General features: G+C 29.0%; 2 protein-coding genes across 3 annotated transcripts in view; both read left to right on the top strand.

The window, feature by feature from the left end:
- LOC123269049 (tyrosine-protein kinase Drl) overlaps positions 1–22,389 on the top strand; it is a 238,310-nt gene that overhangs the window by 24,194 nt on the left and 191,727 nt on the right. For both annotated transcript variants that reach the window (XM_044734562.1, XM_044734568.1), the window contains one exon: positions 17,735–17,786. The gene's annotated coding sequence lies outside the window, so the exon portion shown is untranslated. The remainder of the gene's footprint in view (positions 1–17,734; positions 17,787–22,389) is intronic.
- LOC123269089 (nuclear receptor subfamily 2 group E member 1) lies at positions 3,869–12,386 on the top strand. The gene is made up of 4 exons (XM_044734616.1): positions 3,869–4,211; positions 9,926–10,162; positions 10,248–10,513; positions 11,666–12,386. The coding sequence occupies exons 1-4, from the start codon at positions 4,151–4,153 to the stop codon at positions 12,353–12,355; spliced, it is 1,254 nt and encodes a 417-aa protein (XP_044590551.1). The 5' UTR covers positions 3,869–4,150; the 3' UTR covers positions 12,356–12,386.

The following is a 22,389-nucleotide window of genomic DNA, read 5'->3' as shown; positions in this document are numbered from 1 at the left end:
GTAAACGATGATAAAAGGGGATCGTCTTGCGCATCGCCAGGGGATCAACCATCAGATATAATTCAAGATGGAGTCATAGAGTCATATCGCACAAAATAAAAAGTTAACAAAAAAAAAAAATTAAATCAACTCACTCTCAAAACACACATCTATTTATTGAGCATATATTATATATACATGTAGGTATAAATATATATATTTAGGGCACATCTGCAGGAAAATATTCCCTTACGCGTTCTCCTATTCCCGTCTTTTTGTGTTTTGCTCTCGACGCATACACCGCTTTTGTGCTCTCAATGCAGATACCGAACATCAGTTAGCCCTCGGGGTAAACGATTGCGTGGACTCTGATCTCATCGTATCCCAGGATGATACTTACCTTACCTGTGTTATACTGACACTGACGTCAACGGTAAATTAGTGGATCCCATACTGTACCTTTATTATAACAATACTCAGCACAATAAGAAGTACATGTAGCCCAAGTTTTCGCCTTTGACTCGCCGTGGAAAATTTGACCGTTTTTGTATTTAGTTTCTTCGGGATTTTTACCAGAGAAAAGAATCAGTCAAGTGACGGTAATTTGTGGTTTCAAATTTTCGTTTTACAAAAAATTTTTATGTAATTTCTACTATTATTTTTGTTTCACTTGATTTAGTTTTATGAATTCACATTGTAGAAAATAATTAATGTCAGTTTTTGACCTTATATTTAAAATAACAATTATAAAATTTTATTCCTATACAGAAAAAAAGGTTCACTTGAGCTAAGAAAATATTTTTCTTCCTAATTATTTTCTTGAGTGAAAAAAAAATTTTTTTTGACAAGAAACTTCACTTATTCTAACAAAATTAATTATCGTGCTTTAAGAAATACGTATCGATCTAAGAAAATTTATTTAAGTCAAAATAATCTTGTTGTTTTGAGAAAATTCAGCCTCGAAGCTCCAAAAAATTTAGTTCTTGATACACTGATAGAAGGATTTCTTAGCATTTAAGAAGATTTCTTTGTATTTAAGAAATCATTTCTTAAACATCATTTCTTAGCATTTAAAAAATATTTCTTAGTATTTAAGAAATATTTCTTTGTATTTAAGAAATATTTTTTAAATACTAAGAAATGATTTCTTAAATACAAAGAAATCTTTTTAAATACTAAGAAATCCTTCTAACAGTGCAGAAGTAAATTTTCATTAATATTTTTATTGATTAACATGTCAAATGGGAAGATAAAAAAATATTGAATTATTTTCTTTCATTCAATATGTATAATTGCACGCTAGAATAATATAAAGTGGGTATCAAATATTCAAGAGAAAAATTTTCTCAAGGTGAGAAAATTTTTTTCTCAGCTGAAGTAGGTGGCGCTGCTTCTCTAAAGTATCTAAAAATCTTGATCAAATATAAAAATTTATTGTATCAAGTATTTATGATAATTTGAATTAAGAAAAAATTACCACCAAGACTAGAATTTCTCGAAAAATTTTTACTTCGGTCAATACAACTTCGGTCTTCCTTCAAGCACCCGAAAATTTTCTTGAGCCAAGAATTTTGTTCTTTAGTCAAAAAATTTCAAGCACTTATTTATAAATTTTAATGCTTTTTTTTTATGCATAAATAAGTGGATTTACATCTACAATAACTCTTGTACCAAACATATTTTAAGTAAAAAATGTACCCATTAGATTGGTATCTACTTGTTGTAAGGGCAATTCATTAGGCAAATCTGCATCATAAAATAAGGATGATAGTTTTGTTGACGATGGCTTTTATTTCGTACTACATTCATGTCTTATACATGTGTATGTAGTTTGTAATATATGAAAGGTATAGAGTGTGTAATAGAAGGGCGCGTGACAGTGACTTCTTTTTTGTCAGTCTATATCGCCGCAATGAATAGGGTGACGAGTTGGGTGATCTGCGCACACGGTTTAACCCCTCGTGTGTTACGTACTTGAGGGGCGGCAACGCACGCTCTCCTGGGGTGGCCAACGTGACGGTCAATCAGTAGCAGAAGCAATGCTTGTGTTACCTCTAACTAATTTATTAACTATCTTCCATGCATCTTTTAACTGTAAACGCGTAAAAAAATACTCCTGCATAGGAAAAAAAATAACTTTTCAAAGGAAATTTTTTTTTTTTAATTTTAGATTCAATTATTTCAGCATAAAAATTAACCTCAACTTGTTTAAAATTTCTTTGCATTAATTTTCTCTACTAAGATGTCATTCATCTAACTTCTGAAGGTAGAGTAATAGTAAATCAAAAAAAAAAAAAAAGTAAAAATTGTATGTCTATAGACTTAAAACGAGGTCTTTTCATGGTAATTATGTCTTAAGTTTTATCTAAAATTTCAATACTTCACAATCTTAATACCTATTGTCGATCTGAAGGTTAGCTGTAAATTATAGCTTACAATACAACATTAGTAGCATTTGTAAAAGATTATTAAGGCGACAAAAATGGGATGTAAAAGTTTGGTTTCATCAAAAATCAGTCAATAAGCCGCCTACTCATTAAATCCCATTATCTCGAGATCTCTTGATTGATGATTTATTTTGCTTGTAATGTAGAAGCCTCTTTTTATTTATTTAACTTGTATTTTTTTATTTTATTAATTATAGTATTCTATGAATCTTGATCTCAAAAATGAAAAAAAATTACAATTTTAAAGGAGAATTTTTACAAGTTCTGTAAGAGGTACATTTTAAAATTGAAAATAAATATTTAGAGTTTTATTTTATAAAGATATTATTTGAAACTAATTTTTATGATTTTGAAAGTACTTTTTATAGAGTTTATGAAAATTTTAGTTTGAAACAGAAATTTTTCTATGTTTTTTTATCTACTCGGAGTACCTAACTATTAAAATTTACTTAATAAAATATAAAAATTAAAAAGAAGCTCATTTTTTTCAAAATAGTGTCAACAATGATGTCATTGTTTTTTTGTAACAAAAGATGTATATCGACGGTCTAAGTATCAATTGGTCTAACTCCTTATTTTTTAGAGGGTGATTTTTTAACATTTATTTTGATATAGTAATAGTTCAATTATAAATGATTTGAATGCTTCTAACTAAAATATTATACCTCTATTAAATATTAAATGGTTTTTTAAAGTGATAATAAATTTCTAACTAATTGTATTTTTGTACAAATGGAAGATTCTCTAAAATGGAGTTAGACAATTTGCTAATTAAAACGTCGATATTATTATTAATATTATTTTATAAAAAATCTGTTTTTTTTTTTTTTAATTTGAGAAATCTACTTCCATTTCGGCTGTCAAATGGTCTTTTTTCTCTTAAATTAAGTTAACTCTTTTATTAGTTTAGTACAAACTGCATAAACTTTAATACAAAAATCTTAAAAAATAAATCACTATTCATTAAAACAATCAACCAATTTAAAACTTCCATAAAAAATTATTTGTAAGAATTTAAAAAGTAATAATTTGTAAACACCAAAAATGGGTTAAATTTGATGACATTGTTAGACTTTAAATGAATTGTCAGACAACAAAAGGGTCATAGTCATCAGTATAGTTACCATGGTACATTTTTACCCATACATATGTGCATAAACACATGTATGTGGTAGCACAGGGTGTATAGAATGGAGCGAGATGCCAACTGATGCTCGTTGCCGCGCGTAAAGCTCACCGTTCAACCTCCAACCCTCGAGTAGTGGTCGTGGGCTCAAGGAGAGGGAAATTTTATTCTATATACATGTACAATCAGCTCTATATACTACAAGTTGTACATAAGTCCTCGGTTCCGCCCTTTTTCTGAGAGTAGGGTGAACTTCGGCCAATAGGATCGAAAGCTTTTCTCAAAACCTTACCCGACTTACCATCAAAAAGCCTCGACTTCGATCATTGTCAGTCACTATTCATTCAAGAGTCTGCTACGGAACTGTCTCAGGTATTCAGAGCTCATCGGTCGTTTGAACACACGCGACAACATTTTTTTAACTTTTTTTAACCAATCCGTATGTCTGCGCTACTCATTACAATTTTAATAGCTCAGAATTATCAATTATTGTTGTCCTAAGTGCTGAAAGTGGTGAAAATTAGAACTTTGTTCTTTTTTCATTTGTGTATTTGATTATAAAAACGTTTCAAAGCTGGCGAAAGAACGGAAGTCACTCATGAGTTCGGTTCATGATCCAAGAACACAAATTCCCAGTAGAAAAATGCAAGCACAATCAAGTAAGTAGATTATTTATTTATTTTTTTAATAATAAATATAACTTACATTTTTTTTTGAATTTTTATAAAGAAAAATTTTTTTTTAATCGGGTAAATTTGAGAAAATATTTTTCTTGTTAATTTTTAAACAAATTTTTTATTTTTATTTTAAATTTAATTTTATTTCGTGAATTATACTTTTGAACTTTTATTTACTATATTTATTTGCGACTCAAATTCACATTACACATAAATAGAATGAACATAAAAACAAACAAGTAATGATTTTCTCAAAACTTTGATAAGTCCAATATTAGTAAAGTATAAAATAATAATCGTCTGAAAAGTTTTAAGCTTATATTTATAAAGTTCAAACCTTTTGTATTTCGTCACTTTGCAACAAAGTAATTTATTTAATATCATCGATATTAAATAACTAAACGAAATTGCTCGAAAAAAATATGTATAAGTTGAAATAATTAAATATATTTTTCTATTTTAACTTGACCATAAAAATTATATTTAACTTCTTTTCCTCGTAAATTAAAAAAAAAATTAGTTTATTGCCTCAATAAAATTTAACCAAAATATTCTTGACTAAATCCACAGAAAAATTCTTTAAAAGTACAAAATTTAAGTCAAAGTAAAATAAATTCAATCATCGCTTGCAAACATTTTTTTTCTTAAATAATCAACTTTTAATTCTAAATCCCGATTAAGGCTCTTTGTATTGTATTTATATTATATTTTATATGTCTAATCTCGTGTGAAACAAATAGCATGTGTATTGCTGATGAACCGAGTGACGATAAATATTATTACAATTTAAAGTCCATGAGAAAATAACGGCAGATGTTTCGGGGGCGATAGACAGTGGGATGCGTGCGTTAAATAAACCTACGAATCACATCACATATGAATTAACAGGTTGCTGGGCGTCATTTGGTGGGCAATCAGTGCAAGCTTAGCAATTGCAATAATATATAGTGTATAAAAATAAAAATACTATTAACAAAGCATGTGTACGGTAGTCTGCAGTCAGTAAACGTGTATCAGGGGTTCGCTGATGATGAGGCGGAATTCTGGCGTAGGTAATCGACCCGCGACCCCCAGCAAACTTTCAAGCGGGGTAACAGATGACGGTGTCGTGCGTAAAGTATCCCCTTTAAATATTTATCGAAATAAATTTACCTTGTTAGATGTACACATCTAGTTTTTTAAAATAACACATGACGGTGAATTCCCATGCTTCAATGACTAATCACACCTGATATATTTTTGATAATTAATTATTAATGACTGTTAATTATCAGAGGGACAAAATAAAAAAAAGTTTGGCAAATCCAAAAGTGCACGACTTATAATGCTCATTCGTTCGATAATTAAAAAAAAATAGTTAATATTCTAAAAGAATATTTTTTTTCATTTTATTTTACTTTATTTTTTTTTTTTTTTTTTATTTAAATATTACTTTTGTAATTAACTATTTTTGATGTTTGCTACTTTTTTTTTTTTTTTTTTTTAAATACTTTTAAATACGATTTCTTTTTTTTATTTATTTTTTCATTGAGTGTGGATTTTTTTCATTAATTTTAGTTTTTCGTTAATAACAAATAAACAAAATTAAATAAGATTACCATCTCCAATGGAGATCTCCGTAAAAAGAATGCCAAGCCATTAAAAAAAAAAAAAAACTGATTGAATTCGTACACGGAAAGAAGTTAACTGTAATAAATAACAGTCGATTTATAATAAGTAATGATCAACTGCTAAAAATTACCATTTCAAACAGTAAAATCGTGATTTTACTATTCACTTTATAATATTTACCATTTAAACGTTACAATTTACTCTTTACATGGAAGAAAATACTATTTCAAATAGTAATATTTGCTATGTGAAAGTCCAAAATGTTAAAGTATAATAATTAAGAATTTTGACTGATATTTATCATTTTGTACCTAAAAAATGATTGCATGATATGTAAAAAATATAAACTACAGTTACTAAATTTTCTATACAAGCAACGTCAATATTTACAAAGTAAAATGGTAAATTTTAAACGCAACGCTAAAAATCAAACTATAATTATTGATTTGTTTGGACTGGTAAAATATATATTTTAAGAGTAGGATTTTTACTGTTTCAAATGTTAAATTCTCCGAGTGTGAGACTTTCTTCTTCTTCTCATAGTATGGATTATATATTGAAACGGCAATTTTTACTGTTTGAAACTGTAATTTTTTAAGATGAAAGAGTCGTTATTTACTATAGTGACAGCTACTAATCACTTATTTTGGATATTAAATTATAAATTGTGGCTTTTAAACTTTCTACATTATATTTTGTAATATTTACATTTGTGCCACCCCGATGTCCGCTTTACTGTTTGAAACTATAAAAGTTAACCAGATTCCGAGTAAATATTACAGTTTACTTTTTTCCGTGTAAATTTTTACGCAAGTTATCGTGTTTTTAACGGAAAATTGAGTTGATTAACACGAATTTTCTATTAACTATTTTGGTATTTTTTTCTGGTTTTATTATCTTAAATTGATTTTTACCAGTGACAGAATTAATCTCCATGAAATTGTCTGTCGAATGATGCGCAAATTAATTAGACTACGTAGATTACCAATCGTGTAATTAATTAAATTGAGGCAAAAAAAATTTTTCGATCGTAAAGCACTCTCTGATGCTTTGCATTATGAGTCGTGCAAAAAAAAAAAAAATAGAACAGCTAAAAAATAAAAAAATTTCACATTTATTTATATTTAACTTTTACAACTAAAATCATTGTTCTTTAATATCGATTATTGTTATATTTACTTAACAATTGCTGGTTATACATTGTCCATCTCCATTAAAACAATTGTCGCGTGCAATTTGCCACCAATTTGCTATATCAGGTATAGTCCTCCTCCAGCAGGCAATTGACTATAATTTTCTATAGTTTTAAATACAGTTACAAAACTTCGCAGCCGCCTGTGACAATAAAAAGCTAAGAAACTTTCAAGTTTAAGAAAGAAAAAAAACGAATGAACCCAAAGCGTACTCCAGTAGATAGCACGCTACTACAAGATACTTTTTTATTTCTATTAAATTCAGCTCAAGGTTTCGCCCTTCACAAAAATATTAATTTTAAGAGTGAATCACATATTCGTACAGTAATTATTAACGACTTGCAATTACTCGATTTAAAAGCGTGCATTAAAGTTCGTCTTTCGAATATTTCCTGGTATAACTTTTGAGGTTGTTGTCCTTTTAGGTTACTGGCCTTTTAAGGTTAAAATTTTGTAAATTAATAATAGCCACGAGACTGGACACTTTACTTTTATGTTGAAACAAACGAAAACTAAAAATGTGAGGGAGAAATAACGCACTCGGGGTGCAGGTTACAAACGACCTATGAAAAAAAGACTTGTGGGGTATAAAAAATTCACGCGATATACAAGTTGTTGAGAACGCCCACAAACTGTCCTCCAATTCGCATTAGCATCTTCTTTTTCTTATTTTTTATTTTTATAATAATTACAATTTTATTCTTAGTCTTCTTTACTAACTTTATAGTTATTATTCTTTTTAAATTACCGGTTCGGTTGCTGTGTGCGTGCGTGTTTTGCTTCTGAAGCTCAAGCTCAAGTTCAATTTCCTTTCTCTCTATTTTTTCATATATACATGCGTTAATACTTTCCCCAGTGAGGAAATACTTACCCTGTTATTGCGGTGCTTTGAATAAGCATTAATATGAATATATACATATGTGTGCATGTACATCATGAGCTTCAATGCAATGCTCACTTCCCTTCGATGCACTTGATGTACTACCTTACTATTAGATTGATTGATTATTCATAGAAAATTCAGTATATACTTATGCGTATAATCCAAGATAAACTTTTCTTCCAAGTTTTCGGAAGGATAAAAATAAATATACATTTTTTCATTGAAGGGTAAATTTTTTAGACGAATCGATGTCTGGCAATAGTTTTACGAGTATAAATATTTTTATTTAATTTTTTTAAATTCTCCTTAAACTTAAACAAAAGTTTTTAAATTAAAAAAAGTTAGTAAAAATTTATAGACAAATATTTTTATAATTTTTATTATTAAATCCAAATATTTTTTCATAAAATTTAGTAAATTTTTATTTTAACAAAAATATTTTTTTACAAATTAAAATTTTTAATATTTTTTTAAAAATATTTTTATAATTTTTATTCTTAAATCCAAATATTTTTTCATAAAATTTAATAAATTTTTAGTTTAATAAAAATATTTTTTTATAAATTAAAATTTTTAATATTTTTTTAAAAATATTTTTGATATTTATTTTGATAAAATTTTTTTTTAATATTTCAATTTTTTAATTTTGAACTATTTTATAAAATTAAATAAAAATAATTATTAGTAAAAATTATAAAATTATTATAAAAAGCAACAATAGATTATTTTATTGACATTAATTTTCACAGTAAAAAAAGAAAATAAAAATATTTTCACTCATATTGATCAACCATATATTGTCACAAAAATCAACTTACGGTCACGGTGCGACGTGTATTATTGATGTATAACAACAACGTCAGGTCGTGACAAAACGGAATATTTAAAAGGGCTTTTACGATTTAAGGTTTGGCAGGACAGCGTATACTTAGTGTTAAAACCCGTTTACGCGAAAAAGGAAAACATATATACACATGAATGACACATTGAAAGTATATTGTTGAATGGATCGATTTGCCGTTGAGTTAACTGGAGAGTTATCCATATATACCTGTCCAAGTAATATAAATACAATAATAATAAAAAAAAATAAAGATGACATAGAAAAGGCGCGTACGTTTCTCACTGGTTCAAGAGTTTATAATAGACTCTCGGTCGTACTCATGCTCGGTGCTTCTGTCATTTTCGCGATCCGCCCTCACACCATTCAAGCCTCCTTTAATACTACCCCTACCTCGGGCTGTAAGTATTATGTGTGCCAGATAGTAAAGCGTAAATCAAACTAGAGAGACAGAGAAAAAGCTAGAAAAGAGCTTATGAATAGCGCTGTTTGAATAATGGACCGGATGTGGCTGCTGGCATATTCAATAGCCAAGTGAGCAACCAGAAACACGACACTCCATCGTATCACGATCTTCCAATCAATCCTCAGGTTCTTTATTCCTATTTAAACGCCCATTTAACTATGTAACGCTAGTACATACTTTTCTTCAATGCTTTATTTCAACACACACTCTACTATTTTCTTTTATCCTTACCTCCTTGCTTCTTATTTCTTCATTTAATGTCTAGTTCCTTTGATTTTTTATTCTCGACTCCCTTGTAAGGTGGGCAAGGTGTATGAAGCTCCAGATTAAAAACAAATCGGCTGCCCAATTTCAAAACACAGTAACTGACAATTTTAAGATTTTTTAAAATATTTCTTGTTAAAAAAAAATTTGCGCGCCTAATTGATGAAAAATTTGATTTATGAATAGAAAATACTTGAATATAAATATTTTTAAGAAAAAATGATTGAAATTAAGGTCTAAAAGTTATAAAAAATGCAGCAATACTAAAAAAAATCAAGTATAAAAATTTTGCAGTTACTGTGTTTTAAAATTGGGCAGCCAAAATATACTTCCAAGTTGTAAATAAAATTTTTATGGTCTGAAATAATTCGAGCTTTATGTTTTAATTTTACGAATTATTTACTTTTAGATTAAAAATTAAAATAAAATTTTTTTTAGGCCGCATTTTGTACGATATACCTTGCAAAGTTTGTCGCGATCACTCATCAGGTAAACACTACGGAATATTTGCCTGTGATGGCTGCGCTGGCTTCTTCAAACGATCTATTCGACGTAATCGTCAGTACGTTTGCAAAGCCAAGTCTGAGGGTGGATGCATGGTTGACAAAACTCACCGCAATCAATGCAGAGCTTGTCGGCTCAAAAAGTGCATCCAAGTTGGCATGAACAAAGAAGGTACGAGTCTTTTTTTTTGTCAATTTATTGAATGTAAATATTGAATTGGTATGTTAATAAATTGTTTTTGTTTTCATTTAAATAGCTGTTCAGCATGAACGGGGACCCAGAAATGCTACACTCCGTAGACAAATGGCTTTGTACTTCAAAGAACCCGAAACAATTAGCAACATGACGGCTAACATGATAACACCACCACCACCACCGGCTACTGTGTTGAATCTGGCATTACCGAAAAATTCGAATGATGAGATACGATTATCTGGTATGGGGAATGTTGGTCCTCCCGCTCATCTTAATCTTTACTCTGGAAGTATTCCGCTACCTAAAATTGGCTCTTATCGACCATATGTAAGTATTTTTTTAATTTATATTCTAAAATTTTTTTTAAATTATTAAAATATTTTTATGGTGTGCGAAAAGAAAATTTTTACAAAAATGTAAAAAAAATGAATTTTTTTACACGGAATAAAATGAACTGTAATAAATAATAGTCGATTTATAATAAGTAATGATCAACTGGTAAAAATTACCATTTCAAACAGTAAAATCGTGATTTTAACAATCACTTTATAATATTTATCATTTAAATGCTACAATTTATTATTTACATGGAAGAAAATACTATTTCAAACAGTAATATTTGCTATGTGAAAGTCCAAAATGTTAAAGTATAATAATTAAGAATTTTGACTGATATTTATCATTTCGTACCTAAAAAATGATCGTATGATATGTAAAAAATATAAACTACAGTTACTAAATTTTCTATACAAGCAACGTCAATATTTACAAAGCAAAATGGTAAATTTTAAACGCAACGCTAAAAATCAAACTATAATTATTGATTTGTTTGGACTGGTAAAATATATATTTTAAGAGTAGGATTTTTACTGTTTCAAATGTTAAATTCTCCGAGTGTGAGACTTTCTTCTTCTTCTCATAGTATGGACTATATATTGAAACGGCAATTTTTACTGTTTGAAACTGTAATTTTTTAAGATGAAAGAGTCGTTATTTACTATAGTGACAGCTACTAATCACTTATTTTGGATATTAAATTATAAATTGTGGCTTTTATACTTTCTACATTAAGTTCTGTAATATTTATATTTTTGCCACCCCGATGTCCGCTTTACTGTTTGAAACTATAAAAGTTAACCAGATTCCGAGTAAATATTACAGTTTACTTTTTTCCGTGTATACTTTAAATGCAAATTTCAAATTATATGAAAGTTTAGTATAGTTTTTATTTTTTTAATTTTTCAATAGTCAAATTTAATTTAGCAATAACTTTTTTTGTATTCATTTAAAATTTTACTGACATATTAATGTCTCAATTAATTAATAATATAAAATAATTAAATTTTACTGAAAAATTTTATTTAATAATTCACCTGTTTATTTTTGCATCCGCAAAAAAATTTTTATAATATCTAAAAGGATAAAAAAAAAGTTTAACTAACTTTCGATCCAATTTTTAACATTTTGAACTTTATTCAGATTCCCGTGAGTATGCCAGCGATCCCATCGATTTCATTGGCGAACTTCTTCACCCCAGACGCTGTCTGTGAGCAAGCGGCGCGCATATTGTTCTTAAACGTCCGTTGGGCAAAAGACTTGTCCATGGGCACGGGTCTCTGCTTGGAGGACCAACTGACGCTCCTCGATGCGTCTTGGCGCGATGAATTTCTCATATCGACGGCCCAGATGTCACCAGGACTGGATCCAGGTGTTCTATTAATCCCCGAGCAGCAAAACAGCCCTCTGGTGCTAGAAGTTCACCGTTTTCGCGAAGTAATAACAGCAATAAACGCCGCAGCGATGGACCCCCATGAATTCGCTTGCTTGCGAGCCATCGTGTTCTTCACCTCCATTCTCGAGGACCCCAAGAGACAAATAGCTAGCCAGAACAGTGACGGGTCAGTGTCACCCCCTTCAGCAGCCCTAGCACCTGGGTACCGAGTAAAGGACTTAGTGAACATCATGCGGCTGCGCGACGGAGTTTACTTGGCACTTGGACAAATGCTCAGTCACTCATCTTACGGGGCTTTGAGATTCGGCAGAATATTACTGTTGCTCCCCTTTTTGAGGTCTGTTTCGAGTAGTGCTATTGAAACTTTATTTTTCCGTCGGACTATTGGTGGTATTCCTATTGAACGGATCATATGTGACGTTTATAAGTCGCAATGATTTTCTTTTAAGGTTACAACTTTATTTATTACTACACAGTACAAAATTTTGCGTCAATGCGTCAAAAAATTTTATGTTAAATATTTAAAACTTTTTTGTGTCAATTTTACACTTTTTTTGTGTTAATTTAACACAATAAATGTTAAATTTACATTAAAAAATCTTAAATATTTAACACAAAATTTTTTGACGAAATGACGCAAAATTTTTTACTGTGTAAATTTCTCAATAAATATAGTTGAAACTCTTGAAAAAAAACTCTCTAAATTTCAAGAACAATTTTATTAAAATTTTTGATAAAATTAGTCTTGATATTTAGAGCGTTTTTTTTTTCAAGAAAATCTGTTAATATTATTGTAAGTAAAACAACAGCTGATGTTCAGCAACCGTGTATAGATTACATGCTGTAAATAATTGTTAAAGATTATTCATTAATCATTGTAGAGTTTAAATAACTGTGATGTTGACATATCACTAATTTTATTACATACTTGCTTTTGATTAAACATATTATATAGAGTTATTAATATTTTTTAGTATAGAATATAAAAAATTATTTATATTAGTTTATAGGCTTCAGCAATAAACTTACTTTTAAGTTTAATCGATAGGTTTACCAATAAATCGTAGTTTAACTACTTGTAAATATTTGCAAGGTTCGAAATAGGGTTATGGACACTGATAGAAGGATTTCTTAGTATTTAAAAAGATTTCTTTGTATTTAAGAAATCATTTCTTAAACATCACGGCTGCCCAATTTTAAAACACAGTAACTGCAAAATTTTTATACCTGATCTTTTTTAGTATTGCTGCATTTTTTATAACTTTTAGACCTTAATTTCAAGTATTTTTTTTTTTAAATATTTATGTTTAAGTATTTTCTATTCATAAGTCAAATTTTCTATCAATTTGGCGCGCAAACTTTTTTTTAATAAGAAAAATTTAAAAAAATCTTAAAATTGGCAGTTTGGGCAGCCGATCATTTTTTAAATACTAAGAAATGATTTCTTAAATACAAAGAAATCGTCTTAAATGCTAAGAAATCCTTCTATCAGTGAAGTAGTTTAAGAAGCTTAAAAATTTGATTTTTTAGCAAGCTTTTAAATTTGAATTTTTTGCAAGCTTTTAAATTTGAAAAATCGGTATTAGAAGGGCGCTTAGAGTTAGAGACTAATTTTTTTCTGATAAAATTTTGTCACCTATTTTTTAAAAATCAGCGGTCAAATTTTTTGAAAATAGTTATTATGAATCGATTAGAAGCGTATGTTGTCAAAATTGCAATTTTGAATTTTTTCTAACCATTTTCAAGTTCTTGATTCATTTTTACAACCTTTTTTTTATAACTTACAGCTTGAATCATTACTAATAAGCTTAATGAGATTCAAATTTTTGAGAGCTTGTTAGTAATATTCGACCTTTGTAAAAAAAGGTTGTATTAAAAATCAAGAGTTTGAAAAAGCTTAGAACTGCAATTTTCACATTATACCTCTTCTATTTCTCTTAAAAGATCCAAAAAATTAAGTCAAACTTTTAAAAATTTACTTTTAATTCCGAGCGCCATCGCTCTTTATGATTCTTTTAATACCGTATTTTTCAAATAATTAATTTTATTTATTTATTCAATTGACTTAAGTTTCCAAAACGCCTAGCAGAACCCTAGTTAAATAATGTGTAGATAAAAAATTAAATGCATGCGCTACGAAATTAATTGTAATCCTAAGATTAATGGTAATAATATATTGTACAGAAATCGCTTAAGCGATTATTAATAAAGAACTAAAACTAAAAAATTTTGACTTATTTTTATTGAAATTTCTCGTCACAAATTTAGTTTAAATAATTTGGGAAAAAGTTAGGGTGTAGTTTAAAAAAACCGGCCTGGAGATTGTTAAATCTTACCTGCGTCACAATGCCCATGATTTTCACGAGCATTTCACGGTGATTTGACTGGTAATCTTGGTACAAAGGCCCGCAACTCACAACTCTGTTAGCAGTGGCTTAAATGGCTTTAATTCAGTAACATTGTCCAGAGCCCGAACATAAGTTTCATTTGCTCGAGGCTATATACAACCCGCGGTACTGTAATCACTAAGCGAGCAGGTAAATAATCGCCTTCTAAACTTTTCCGACTTAAAAAGACTTTGGACTCCGGAGCTACTTTTTATTATGGACTTGAGAGTCCACACACACAAGGTCTGAACTTTTATTTTGTAAAAAAAAAATTTTTTCAATAAAAAACGGGTTAGTTTTTAAAGACGATTATCCTTGGAGACATATTTTGTCACGCTTTTTAAAGAATCAACTGCGTATTTATTTATTTTTTTTTATTAATTTTAACTAGCAACCTGCAGTCACTATGTGACTGCCGAGAATTGTGAATTATAAATAAATAAAATTTTGCTCAATTAAATAATGACTTTTGTTAAATTACACTGTACTTCCTTAACTATTGACGTTCTTAAAGATATAAGCTCATCCCGATGTTACACTCATCAAGAGCTTTCATTTGAGTACCCACATGTATTTTGATGTATTTTTCATATATTCATATGTATAATATATATAAATATATGAAAAATTGGTGTGGGTACTCAAATGAAAGGTCTTGATGAGTGTAACCTCGGGATGAGTTTATATTGTGAAAAATGTCGATAGTTGACAAGATACAAGGTCAGTTCTTAATTATTGACATTTTTAAAGATATAAGCTCATCCCGATGTTACACTCATCAAGATCTTTCATTTGAATACCCATATCAATTTTTCATATATTTATACATATATTATATATATTCATGTATATTATATATATGAATATATAAGAAATATGTTAAAAATGCATGTGGGTACTCAAATGAAAGGTCATTTCTTAATTATTGACATTTTTAAAGATATAAGCTCATCCCGATGTTACACTCATCAAGAGCTTTATTTGAATACCCACATGCATTTTGATATATTTTTCATATATTTATATATATAATATATATAAATATATGAAAAATTGATGTGGGTACTCAAATGAAAGGTCTTGATGAATGTAACATCAAGATGAGCTTATATCTTTAAAAATGTTAATAGTTCACAAGATGAAAGGTAATTTCTTAATTATATATCTAGAGATAGTGTATTTTTGAATGCAGCCTCACTATTTATCATTATAAATTAACCATCGCTGAGAACGATATGAAACCCTGAAAACGCACAAATTCAAGTCAAGACCTTTGCAATGACACTAAATTTCACTAAAAAAATCGATTTTATCATATGATTATCCAGGACAAAAAATTCTTCTTATTCTCTCAATAATATAGATATATTTACTTACTAAAGAACAGTTTTTTGTAACGTTTAATCTTCACTAGTATTGTATAAAATTTTTTTTTCTCAAGTGTAAGTGGATAGCGCATAATAGAAACTTGAGAAAATATATTCTCACGAATTTCTTAACGGAGCGTATGTTAACAAGGATCTTTATATAAAGTTTACTTGTTGCGAAAGTGATGCGGGATAGAGAAAAGCACCGGCGCTCGTTCTAATGGTTTAAGTGACTCTTGTTCTTCGCATGACTGGCTTTTCAAATGTTGTGCCACTTATCGTGTATACGTATACGCGGCACCCTGTGGCATCCCCTCAATTCATCGTTCAACGTGTTTACGACAAATACTCGTTATCGCAAATTGCCAATGAATAAAATAAATAAATTCCTGCAGTATAAAAATATAAATAAAAATTATTAACGGCTAAAATAAATAATAAAAAATAGAAAAGTCAACCGTGAAATTTGTTGAAGCAGAATTTAATTCTCTATGAGATCAATGCGGTGTCTGGTATTTATTTTTTAACATCCAACATCTGTATCGTTCTTCAGCGGCAAGATCAATATAATATATATGACCGTACTGCACATTATATTATATTTAACATAAGTTTTTTCGGCAACATTTTGAGTGAAAACCTCCAGAGACCGCCCGTCGATTCGTTTCGGCCACTGTAGCCATCATCTAACGTCACTATTTCCTCACCAGCATTTCACTTTGCCAGGATTTACCCTCGCTATTGAGTCCATTATACTCCCTGACAAATTACTCAGGTAAATAGCCCGCCCAAAGATATCTATGAATCAAAAACACATCCTGTGAATTTACCGCTCTAAGCGCTTAGTGTGACAAATAATTCGTTTCACTTTCTATACTATCTTCTGACCATTCATTATACTATAATATCCATTTCAACAAGTTGTTTAAATATTTACACCTATTTACCGCAATTATTGTCCATTTTATTTCGTTCATTTTATTTCTTTATTTTCAAAAAAAATGAAAATTAATTGAGCGGATTTTTAATAATTTCTCCAAAAATAAATTAATGCATAAAAAAAATAAGAAAAAAAATTGACATTCAGAAAATTTAATAAATTAAAAATGCAATTATTTAAAAATAATTTTTCGGAACAAATTTTTTTGTTAAATAAAATTAAAAAATAGTCAAGTGACAGCTAACTTTAATATCATTTAAAAAAATCACTTATTGCTTTTATAAAATTTCAATTCCTGTTTTAAGTTTACCTCTATTTAATTTAATAAGTAATTTAATTTATTCATAAAAAATAAACAATACAAAAAATATCAACAATGTTAAAAAAATTCTAAGAATTTTTCTTAATTCAAGATAAAATTTTTCAAAATGATTTTTTTGAATCAAAATTTTTTCTCTTGAACCAAGTCAATTTTTTTTTAGTTCCTGAATTTCAAAATTATAAATAATTACCGCAATTATTGACCATTCATTCATTTTATTTCTTTATTTTCAAAAAAATCACTTGCTATTTATTTTATAAATTTTCAATTCCAGTTTTAAGCTTACCTCTATTTAATTTAATTTATTTATTAGAAATAAACAATAATACAAAGAATATCGACAATGTTAAAAAAATTCTAAGAATTTTTCTTAACTCAAAATGAATTTTTTCAAAGTAATTTTTTTGATTCAAAATTTTTTCTCTTGAATCAAGTCGATTTTTTGTTTCAGTTTCTGCATTTTTAAAATTATAAATAATGACTACAATTATTGTTCATTCATTAATTTCTTTATTTTCAAAAAAATCACATTATTTCTTTTACAAATTTTCAATTCCAATTTTAAGTATTTCTCTACTCAATTTAATATTTAATTAAATTCAGTCATTAAAAATAAAAAATAATACAAAAAATGTCGACACTAAAAAAAATTCTAAGAATTTTTCTTAATTCAAGATGAAATTTTTCAAAATAATTTTTTGAATCAAGTCAATTTTTTTTTTCAGTTCCTGCATTTCTAAAATTTTGAATTTTAAATTACTGCAATTATTTTCCATTAATTCAATTGACTTTTTTTTCAGAATTTCGCCGGTCCAGTTTCAATTTCGCCGGTCCAGTTCTCTCTACAGTGTGGTGAGTAATTAAACACAGCAATTAAAACTCCACTATATAATCACACCGTATGTTAAAAAAATCCGTATGTTTTCGAGCACTGCCAAATACTTGAAACAAACAATAAAGCATAAAAAATATCCATGCATTTAACAGTAGCGCTTCCAGACGATCGAATAGTAACAAACTACTGACACTTGAGCCGAAAATAATTAAATTCATCGGCAATTAAACTAACCCCTCAATATTTAGTTACATATTGGGCGTTTCTCCCTCCTCGATTCTTCGAGACTCTTTATTAAACATTTGGCTCGAATAGGTGAAAAAATTCCACCAGTTGAAATAAAAGGAACATGAAATGCGGGACCGAATAATATAAGTGTGCATGCGTTTCAAATTTAAACGACAAGTGGTTCCCACCGGGAATGTTACACCTTGCCTCCACGCCTGTGTCGCGTATGTATGTTTTGCTGATTTGCACAATTGAGGGGTGAGTTTCTACGCGGGAGCTGAAGAGGCTCGTCGATTGAGGATCGAGGGGAGAGGTAGGCCCAATCTTTAGAAGAAATGTCCAAGTGTAACAGTAACAAAACACAAAACGCTATCGATGCTTGTATATATGTGTATATACCTACATACAATGAACATTGCCCCGCTGTAATTGCAACTCGGCGATACAATGAACCCTCGACTATGTGTTACATCAATTGGTCGGTCAATTCCCTCGGTCATGCCGGCAGCGTATCAATCTGTGCCTCTAGTTTGTATATTATGTTAGAAGCTCCTGAGATCTATAAAGCTCGAAGCTGCAACACTCGAGAGTCAGCATTGTTTCGAGGTAACAAAACAGAAAAAAGTGTGCTCATGCTCACATGTCTGAGACTGGAGCAGCTCCCATACGTCAACTAATTAGTGGTCGCGTGATGGGGTCGCGGTTTTGTTTTTGCTTGTGATCTTGCCTAGTTTTTTGGCTTATTGTTAAATCGACTGAAAAATCGACTCAAGTATTATTATTGTATTATATGTTATTGATATTAAATCTTCCGAATGATTTAATCGCTATTGAAAATTGAAACTTCAAACGTTCGAACTTTTTAACCCTTATATAGTTATTTTTTACGCACGCTTTTCTTAAATTGATACTGATAAAAATATTATCTTTAGGAAGTTCGAGCGTAACTACGGAGTCAAAATTTTTTTTTAATTTTAGTTTTCCCAATATTCGTGAAGATTCTTTATTTTAATTTAAAATAATTTAAACAATTTAATAATTGATGATTTTTACTTATTTAATAAAGTAAAGTAATAAAATGACTTTGGTATTTATTACTTGCCGGAATAAATAAACATATTTGGCAATAGCACGCTTGATTATACCCATAACAGAGATGTGGATGAGTGTGTGAGTTAAACATTTCTCTTTCTATAACTATATTTCTATCCTTTTCTTTTTTCTCATCTGTTGACGCGATGTTGTCAAATCTTTTTTCGAATAAATGGCTGACGATAAACGAGTTACAAACATTAAATTTAACTTTAAATATTTCAAAAATTATATCGGCAATGTATTATTATTAAATTGTTTTTATATTTTGCAATAATCCAAGTTTCTTGTGTGTAGTTTTTTATCTGTTAAAGTTGGGAGATTAATATTGAAAAAAATAATTAAAGTCTCGACAAAAGTTTGTCCGCCATAAGAGCCCGTGTATAAGGAGATAAAATATGTGATTTTTAAAATTTAATATCTAAGTAACTAAACGGTGAATCTTTTTTAAATTTTGAGATTAGATAAATTACGTATTTATTTATACGTATATTTAATTTCAAAGCTCAAAGTTGGAAATTATTTTTTACATTAGATTCGCTCGAACATCCTTAAGGAAGTTCGAGCGTAACTAATGAGTCAAAATAGTGTTAAAATTTTTTTTTTAATTTTAGTTTTCCCAATATTCGTGAAAATTCTTTATTTTAATTTAAAATAATTTAAACAATTAAATAATTGATGATTTTTACTTATTTAATAAAGTAAAGTAATAAAATGACTTTGGTATTTATTACTTGCCGGAATAAATAAACATATTTGGCAATAGCGCGCTTGATTATACCCATAACAGAGATGTGGATGAGTGTGTGAGTTAAACATTTCTCTCTCTGTAACTATATTTCTATCCTTTTCTTTTTTCTCATCTGTTGACGCGATGTTGTCAAATCTTTTTTCGAATAAATGGCTGACGATAAACGAGTTACAAACATTAAATTTAACTTTAAATATTTCAAAAATTATATCGGCAATGTATTATTATTAAATTGTTTTTATATTTTGTAATAATCCAAGTTTCTTGTGTATAGTTTTTTATCCGTTAAAGTTGGGAGGTTAATATTGAAAAAAATAATTAAAGTCTCGACAAAAGTTTGTCCGCCATAAGAGCCCGTGTATAAGGAGATAAAATATGTGATTTTTAAAATTTAATATCTAAGTAACTAAACGGTGAATCTTTTTTAAATTTTAGGATTAGATAAATGACGTATTTATTTATACGTATACTTAATTTCAAAGCTCAAAGTTAGAAATTATTTTTTACATTAGATTCGCTCGAACCTCTTTAAGAAGAGAGAAAAAAATCTTGAATCAAAAATGTAATTTTGAAGAATTTACCAATTTTTAATCAAACAGGAAAAATTCTTTAACTAATAAATCAATTTTATTTCAAGAATTTTTCTTTCAAATCAAATAAATTTTTTTATCATTGAATATTAATTGACTGAATTTTTTATAGAAAAAATTTTAGTAAATATTTTTGTATACAAAACATTGAGAGAAATTTGTGTAATAACAGTGTGAGAATTTAAAACATAAACAATAGGAGTGATTTCACAGATATGTACAATGATAACAGTGTAATTGAAGGCAAGTTATGCACGGAGAATTTAGCAGCTGAATCTCAATAATAATAAATTCCATCCTTATAAATGAAAGAATTTTATTTTATAAACCAGAGATAGATTATAGAAGCTGGCGTTGAGAGAGCCAACGAATCAGGAAGTTTCTTAAGTCATCCCCGAGCAGTGAAACGCCGTGGACCCTACGCGAAATATTTGCACGTGCGACGCGCCTCGTGTCAGGAATTTAATAAAGCAAATCTGAGATAGCGACTGAGGTGGGCGTGCATTTACCTTGCAAATTATTTATATCCACACATATAACTCAAAATTTATATAAATATATAAATTTTTGAGGAAAATTGAAGCAATTTTTATAGGATGTTTTCTTTCGGTGTACAACAGTTCTATTCGTTAGGTAAAAACGGAAGGACAGACGTTTCTATTTCAGTTGCTGTAGCTCTCATTCTGCAGAAGCAAAATGTTCTATTGTTGGCTCCCGGTGATGCATCCATTATGTCTATGTTGATGGGAACAGATTATATGTTGGTCGCTCTAGCTGTCATTGAGGGGTTCATCGCTGTCATGACACGGATGCTGCCTCCAGCTCCCAGAGGGGGTCTTTTACGGAAAAAAGACACTGGTTCATACACACTGCTCGAATAAATTATCGAATATGTGCATGTACATGTGAGCGTGTATTTTCTATGACATGATAGTAATAATAATAATGAAAATAGTGAGCACATGAGTGTACAATATCCATCAGCTTATAATAGTTTGGCGTATGCCACTCTTCCGCAATACTCTACTTCATTATATATGAGCGAGCATGAAGAAGAATGCGCTCAAGCAACCACCCAGTATTTTATTGGCTATTATTTTCAAAACAAATCAAACGTTTTACTTTAATTGCCATCGGTTCAATAAATAATCATTGTACCTACTGTTTTTTTGGGCATTCAAAAACTCATTTATCATTTAGATTTCGATTGGAATATTAAACATCAATAGTAGAATATATTTTATCATAAGAAGAAACGATTTTACGGTTGGTATGGTGAAAAGAATTATTTATTGAGATTTTTATTGTAATTTATAAAAACTACCCGTGCAAAAAATTAAGTCTTGTCATAAATTTATATTTTGAACTTACTTTTTTATTTCACATCTATACTAATAAATGAAAGCCGGTTTTTTTTGTCCGGTTGTACTGCGAAAACTACTGAACTGATCGGAATAATACTAATAATACCACAAGATGCAGCGTGTTTTGGAGAAGGTTTTAGTATATGATCTGTTGGTGATTACTTATCCGGAGCCTATATTTTTTTGACTTAGAAATAATGAATTTTTATTGCAACTAAATTGATGCTATTCGATTGTCATTTGTTTAAAATAAATTTTTTAGTTCTATTGGTTATGTTTATATACCTAGGCAGATTTATTCACTTATGAGACTTGCAATTTCTTTAACTGAAACTTTTAATGCTCGTTACAAATTTTTTTTTTTCATATCAATTATTATTCATTTTTGTAAGAAAGACACGGGACTGTTATAATGATTGCACATTGAAAGTTACAATGAATATTAGCTAGAATAATTACATAGATAAAAGGTACATGTCAATTCGATAGAATTTGGAATCTGTGCAAGTCAAAACAATACTCTAATTAAATTTCAAGTCTGGATCTAAAAATGCAATTCTATAAAGCGCCCAGCGGAGCGGGAGAATAACAGCTA

Source organism: Cotesia glomerata, linkage group LG1, assembly GCF_020080835.1.
Source record: "Cotesia glomerata isolate CgM1 linkage group LG1, MPM_Cglom_v2.3, whole genome shotgun sequence".
Lineage (NCBI taxonomy): Eukaryota > Metazoa > Arthropoda > Insecta > Hymenoptera > Braconidae > Cotesia > Cotesia glomerata.
The sequence above is the reverse complement of the archived record's forward strand: the minus strand, read 5'-3'. Positions and strand labels throughout refer to the sequence as shown.